The sequence below is a fragment of the Helianthus annuus genome, chromosome 13 (assembly GCF_002127325.2).
Source record: "Helianthus annuus cultivar XRQ/B chromosome 13, HanXRQr2.0-SUNRISE, whole genome shotgun sequence".
Lineage (NCBI taxonomy): Eukaryota > Viridiplantae > Streptophyta > Magnoliopsida > Asterales > Asteraceae > Helianthus > Helianthus annuus.
The window spans coordinates 17,294,026-17,301,635 of NC_035445.2; the positions used below are offsets into that span (position 1 = coordinate 17,294,026).

At 41.7% G+C, this 7,610-nt stretch overlaps 1 protein-coding gene across 1 annotated transcript; it reads left to right on the top strand.

Moving 5' to 3' along the window:
- The first annotated feature begins 5,728 nt into the window (after nt 1–5,728).
- Nucleotides 5,729–7,062, top strand: LOC110900527. The gene is made up of 2 exons (XM_022147414.1): nt 5,729–6,508; nt 6,601–7,062. Exons 1-2 carry the CDS (start codon nt 5,729–5,731, stop codon nt 7,060–7,062), a joined length of 1,242 nt encoding a protein of 413 aa, XP_022003106.1.
- Nucleotides 7,063–7,610: the final 548 nt, after the last annotated feature.

Consider the following 7,610-nt stretch of genomic DNA (forward strand, 5'->3'; position numbering starts at 1 on the left):
ATAACGAGGTCCTTCGCCTTCCGTTAGCTCCAAGACTCCTTATGCGTGACCCGTAAGACTTGTATAACTTTGGAATGAGAGGATCAAGAGCCGAAAATGGTGGGGTGTCCAAGGGGGGTCTCGGCCGTGAGCTATGGGGAGCAAGGGAGGAGAGTTTTGTGGTGTTGGATGGTGATTTATCTAATGTGCCATCTCAAGGGATTTATAGACAAATTTAGAGTGTATGATCCAATGGTTTATGTGTCCTCTTGATTTGAGACATAATATAATATTAAAATCAAAATGGTACTTGTTCTAGTCACAATGTGACCGATCGGCCCAAGGGGGGGGGGGTAAGCTAGTTCGATTCCAACTAGAGGTTAAGTATTAGTTAGGTTAAACCAAGTTAGTTTAGAGTTTAACTCGGTTAGTGGTGTGATGAGCTTTAATGCGGGTGTTAGGGTATTCAGGGACCCTAACTGGCTCAGAAAAAGATCAATATTGTTACTGTCAATATTTTTATGTTCCGGGTATAGTCCGGTTGTTCGGTTGGATAGTAATCCATTAAAGCGCTTAAATAAGCTTTTAAGTGTCGTAAATAACATTTTTAGTGACACAACTTATTTCCCAAAGTGTCAGGAATATTTCCTCATGTTTTGGCACTTTATTAGTTAGCCAGAAGCTGAAATGTTAATTAAAGTGCTGTGTTTAGTGCTTAGAGTACGTTTTAGGCACATCCAGTCATCGTAACTTATTCCTAGAGACGCAGTTCTACAACCCTTGTATCCCTACACTCACTATGGGTGTAGTAAAATATTTCTGGCTCATACAGGCCTTAGAGGCAATATTTGCCTGATGCTGGCTTTATCAGCATGTTCAATGGGTTATCCGTTCATAGTGCTACTGTGCTTTTGTGCATCATGTTTTTTTTGGGTAAAGGGTTACCCCGGTAAAATTTTATAAATAATCAATAAGTACACAGGTGTGCCTGAAATAGCACACTCAGCTAGCCTGACAAACCAGGACTAGAAAACCCGACGAACACAACCAACCAACAAAACACGACTCGTTACAAAAACACAACCAACAAGACACAGCCCTCACTAGATAAAAAACAGAAAACAAGCTACATAGGATCTAAGCTATCCCGGGTCTTCATCCAGCGCCCTTGACGGGATCTGCCACGTTTCCATAACTTTCTTGTGATCAGGTTGACCTTTAAACTTGAACCCCATCAACCGAAGTCTGACTGAGCTTTTAATCTTCTCGTACACCTGATTAGCCGAACTCTGAGGACGGGCGAATAGGCGATTATTACGTTCCTGCCATATGAAGTAGGCCGACGCAGCAAGCACCAATTTCCCTACCACATGCTCCAATTTCCTCGAATCTGAGTACTGGTTCATCCAATCCGTAACCGAGCTCCAAGAAAGATTACCAATATCCATGTCCACCATTGTTTTAATGTTATTCCATACTTGAACAGCAAAGTTACACAAGAAGAACAAGTGATCTCGCGAATCACGATCATGCTGACACAACGGACAACACATCAACCTTAGGTTCGTTTCACTTCCCGCTTCCCAAACTTTCAACCGATCTTGGGTCTTCAACTTATTTTTTATAACCAGCCATAATAAGAAGGAATGTCTTGGAATACATTGGCTGAACCATACCATGCCACTCCAATTAGTAGTTTCCTTCCGCAAGCGAATGGTATGCCACACTTCTAGAGAACTGTAGTGCCGAATATTACCCTCCAAATCCTTCCAAACCAAACGGTCATGAAGCTGCAAAAACGGCTGATCAAGAGTCAACCCAATTAAGACAGGATAAGTATCATACCAAGCTTGGGGCCATTTCCATTGCCCATGCTCATCTACCAAATCCGCAACAGACGATTGAAGACTGAATCCCGCATTAGCAATGCGTCTCGGGGTTATAAAAGATCTAAGGGGGCTAAGGTGACACCAGTTATCACTCCACGCATTCGTTTGCAACCCACTTCGGATAATCTTCCAAAAGAAAGGCCGGATAATATTTCGAATAGAGAGTATTTTCCTCCATCCCCAGCTCATGCTACCCCTACTTTGGACCTCCCAGAAACTTTGAAGCTTCAGTTTATGAGCATAAATCCATTGCACCCACAGGGACTTTCTTTTAGTTAGGATACTCCATATGTGATTAGTAATGAGAGCTCTGTTTACATCCACCACACGACGAATACCTAAACCACCCTCCGACTTAGGAAGACAGATATCATTCCACGCCACCTTTGCTTTAACCGTACCAACATTACCAGCATTCCACAGAAAACGCCTCATCCGCTTTTCTAAATCGCTGACAACTCGGCCTGGAATAACAAAAATGGAAGCCCAGTATATATGCATTGCGGATAGTACCGAATTAATGAGCTGCAATCTGCCCGCAAAGGACAGCGTTTTTGTCATCCAGTTGTTGATTTTCTTATCCATTCGGTCCACTAAAACCTTGCAATCCCCTGCGGTTAACCTGGATGTGATCAACGGCACACCTAGATAACGAACAGGAAGCGAACCTTGCTGAAACGGCATGATGTTGAGAATATCCTGCTTGACCTGAAGAGGAACATTACAAAAAAATACCGTGCTTTTAGCAGAACTCGGAACCAAACCAGAAATACTCGAAAATTGCTCCAACGCCACTTTTATCTTGCTAACCGAGAAGGCGCTTCCATGAACAAAAATAAAAAGGTCATCAGCGAATGAGACATTTATTATTTTTTGTTTCATACAATGAGCATGGTACTTGAAACCTGGAGACCGAGCAGATTTTTGGAGAAGAAGTGTAAGCACCTCCATAACAAGCGTGAACAGATAAGGGGACATCGGGTCCCCTTGTCGAAGACCCCTTCTCCCTTTGAAAAACCCGTGAAGATTCCCATTAATACTCAATGAATACGTAGCCGTAGAAACACAAGCCATTATCCACTTCACCATTTTCCTATGAAAACCAAACTGAAAAAGAATTTTCTCAAGAAAAGCCCAACTAACCGTGTCATACGCCTTTTGGATATCAATTTTGAACGCGCATCTGGGAGGCCCTTTATTCAAGTGGTAGTTGTGCATAAGCTCCTGGGTTAACAGAATATTATCAGAAATCCGCCTGCCTGGCACAAACGCCGACTGATTAATACTAACCAGACAATCCAAACTCCCTTTCAGCCTGTCCGTAATAATCTTGCTAATGCATTTGTAGAGAACATTGCAGCAAGAAATAGGACGATAATCCAGAACCGAATCAGGGGTGTCCACTTTTGGAATAAGAGCTAAAATTGTATGGTTTAACTGTTTCAGCATTTTACCCGTATCAAAAAATTCCAAAATTGCACCCGTGACCTCACTACCCACAATTTCCCAAGCATGCTTAAAAAACGCCGACGTATAGCCATCCGGACCAGGAGCTTTGTTCTCACAAATGCTAAACATGGCATTCTTAACTTCCTCATTCGTAACCTGTCTAACCATATTTTCAGCTGTATCAGGATTAATGACATTGTCAATCACTTCGGTCAAGTCAACACTAGGAAGCGTGTCATCCTTGCCTAAAAACGCTGAATAATGGTTAACAAGAGCAGCCGCCACGTCAACCCCCTCAAAACGATTACCATTTACATCACGGATGCACTGGATTTTGCTTCGATTATTCTTACACTTCACACTATTATGAAAGAACGCCGTATTGGAGTCCCCAGAGCAAAGCCATTCCACCTTCGATTTTTGTTTCAAAAAGCATTCCTCATCATGCGCTGCAACCTGGAACTCCTGAAGCGTCTCTACCTCCTTTTTACGAATCCCCTCATCCATAGGGTTTGCGTCCACCAATTTTTGAACTTCATCCAGCTTCTTTCGCAGCTCCACAACTTTGGTATGCAAATTTCCTTGCTGGAAAAGTATCTTACGAAGACCTGGTTTTAGATTTTTCAATTTAGTAGTAACCGAGAACATCTTGTAGCCTTCTATACTTTTCGCCCATTCACCCTCCACACAATCTTTGAACTCAGGTTTAGAGGTGATAAAATTTGCAAACTTGAAAGGCTTCGGCCGAAAGGGTTTAGAAGTTTTAGGAAACTTCAATATACACGGAGTATGATCAGATACGCGGTGCGGGTGATATATGACATATGCATCAGGAATTACCTCCAAGCATTTAAGATTACACATAACCCGATCAATTTTCCTAAGTAAGCCAACCCCCTCTTTTGGTTTCTGGTTCCAAGTGTAATGAAGACCATGTCCCTTTACATCAACCAGTTCCGTGGTTTGGACACACTCATAAAACTCCCTCATACCAATAGAAAGACTAGACGTACCAAATAGAGAATCATCACCATGGAGGGCTGAATTAAAATCGCCCATGACAAACCACGGGGTGTTCGTACACAGCAACTTGTGCCTACACAAATCCTCCCACAAACTCCTTCGCTCTTGATACTTGTTCTTCGCGTACACAAACGAACAAAAAACACTCTTGTTATCAGCTTTGGACCAGACTTGAGCGTGGATAACCTGATCAGATTGCGACAATATCATAACGTCTACCAAATCGCTATTCCATCCTAGAATAATTCTGGTACCCCGTTGACATAACCCCCCGTTTGACGTCCAATTCCATTGCCTAAAAACATTTTTACATACTCTAGCCAAATTAGCAACCTCCACATGGGATTCTAAGATAGCACAAACCGAAACTTTATTTTCCGAAAGCATAACACGAACCTCATTCTGTTTCAAGGGGCGGTTCAATCCCCTTATATTCCAAGTTAGAATACTATCCATTAAGACCATTGATACCGGGAGTGCTTGCCCCCTCAGAAGTATGAACATGCTGTTCATTAGACATAAACTTGGCCATTTCAGTCGGCGTAACTTCCAGCACTTCATCATCAGCCACCTGTGTCGATCTATGCGTCTTGTTATTCAAACCCACATTAGTCGACCCATTATCCTCATAACCATCTCCATAATCCTCATCAAGAGCTTCAAAAGCGTTTGACGTTTTTACGTTGGTCGCAGTCACAGGGATACCCGAACCCTTTTTAGTTCCTGACGTACTTGCTCCCGACTTGTGCACTTTTTGTCTATAAACAAACTTTGCTTTCGGTTTTTTGTTCACCATTCCAATCTTAGCAACCTTCCTATTGTCGGTAATAAAACCATCCGCGTCCACAGAAACTTGTTTGGGTTTATCCATCTGATTTTTCGGGCAACTGTGGTCACTATGGCCGAAGATATTACAACCCGAGCAACGTTGTGGTTTCCACTCATATTCAACCTTTATTTTCTCCATAGTAAATCCATCTTCATCCAACTTCGGAATGGCAACAACTATATGGTCCTTCATCTCATTATCCGCATTCACTTCTATCAATGCTCGAGCATAACTACTCCTACCCCAACTATGTGTACACATATCAGCCGTGTAACTATCCAATTTCTTAGGAACTCCGATCTTCGATGCCAACAAACTTATTATGTGCATCATGTTTGTCACTAAGGTTCAGCAGGTAAATAATGTAGTGACGGAAATTAAAGTATGATGCAGATATGCACAAGTATCAGAATTCAAGTAGCAGTTCATCAGTAATTTCAAGTAAGCACAGTAATTAAGCAGCAATTAATTATTAATTAAACCGTACGGATACCTGATTTAGTGAGGGTTGTCACAGTCAAGACTCCTGTATAAAGATTGTACGATCCTCATTGAGCGTATGGATAAAAAGATTGTTAATTGGGCAACCAAAGCTTTGTCTTTTGCTGGTCGGTTACAACTTATTAACTCGGTTCTCTCTTCGATGCATATCTATTGGGCCTCTGTGTTCATTATTCTGGCCAGAGTTGTTAAGGACCTTGAGAAGCGTATTCGTAGATTCTTATGGAATGCAGGTTCGGATGGTAGAATTCGTGCTATGGTCGCTTGGGAAGCAGTGTGTTTGCCGAAGAATGAGGGTGGCTTGGGCATTAGAAGTATTTCGGATGTCAATAAATCGCTTATGGCAAACCATATTTGGAGTATTATAACTAACCGGGATTCTATTTGGGTTCGGTTGATTCATGATTATAAGCTTAAAGGTCGGAACTTTTGGGAGATTCCATGCCGTGGGAGTATGAGTTGGGGATGGCGAAAGATTTTATCTATTCGTCATACTATTCGGCCTCACATATGGTCTTCCGTTCAGAGTGGTGCTCAAACCAATGTTTGGAGTGATATGTGGTGTTCGCTAAGTCCGCTTAGTGCTTTTATTTCTCCTCGGGCCATTGCTAATGCCGGTTTCTCGTTACAATCTTCTGTTGCGGATGTTATTGATCAGAATGGTCATTGGAAGTGGCCGCAAGCTTGGTTGGATCTCTTTCCGGTATTATTTACGCTCTCAGTTCCGAATCTTGTTCCTAGTTCCATTGATCGTTTGGTGTGGAAGGATTTGGATGGGAAAATGTGCGAGTTCCAATCGGCTCAGGTTTGGAATACTATTCGGAATAGGGAGAATCAGGTGATGTGGACTAACATGGTTTGGTTCTCTCAATGCATTCGAGGCATTCGTTTCATTTGTGGCTGGCGTTTCGTAATAAATTGAAAACTCAGGACCGGTTGACAGTTTGGGAAGCAGGCAGCCTCACAAATTTAAATTTGATGTGCTGTCCGTTATGTTACGCGGATCGTGAGAGTCGGGATCACTTGTTTTTCCGTTGTTCTTTTGCGGATCAAGTGTGGAGTAATGTTAAGACTTTCGTTCAGTTGGGGAGCGTGGATAACTCTTGGGATTCGTTATTACATTGGGTGGATCAACATTCCAGCTCTAAGAAAGCGGATTATGTTGTTTGTAAATTGCTGATTGCTGCTTCGTCTTACTACATTGGGCAAGAGAGGAATAACAGGATTTTTAAAAATCATAAGAGAACGGTAGATCAAGTGGTCGAGGTAATTAAAAACTCGGTTCGTTTGCGTCTGATGGGATTCAGATTTCGGGTGGCTTCAACTAAGAAAAGGATTTTCAAGTTGTGGAAGATTGAAGAGAATGAAGATAATGTAGCGAAGCCAGGCTAATTTGTGTCTGTTTGTTAGGGTTTGGTTTGGTTGTTTTTTGTTTGGTTATCTTTGAGTGGTTGTTTTTTTGGTTTGTTGCTTGTTTTCCTAGGCTTGGTTTGTCAAGTCTAGTTGGTGTGTCGCTTTGATACACCCTTGTACTTATTTGGTTCATTTATAAAATTCATCGGGGTAACCCCCTCGCATACGAATTTTATCATAACTTTCTCATACGATAACGAAACTTTGTGAAATTTTTATCACACATTCTCGTGAGTATAATTAATCATTACAAAACTTCGGGTTTACCAAAAGGTCACTCAGAGGTATACTTTACACATGTTGACACATTTAACCCCTGTAGTTTGTAGTTCCTCACTTTCTTTCATTTTTAGCTCCGTATGATCCATGATTTATTCGTTTGAAGGTATAAGCATCTTGTAGGGCTATTTTAGATATATTTACCCATTGTTGACATTCTGAATCCTTTTACACATGTAGGTTCCTTGTTTGTCAGCTTTAGTCCCTCTAAAGTATCCTTTCACACGTTCAAAGCTTATGACACATGT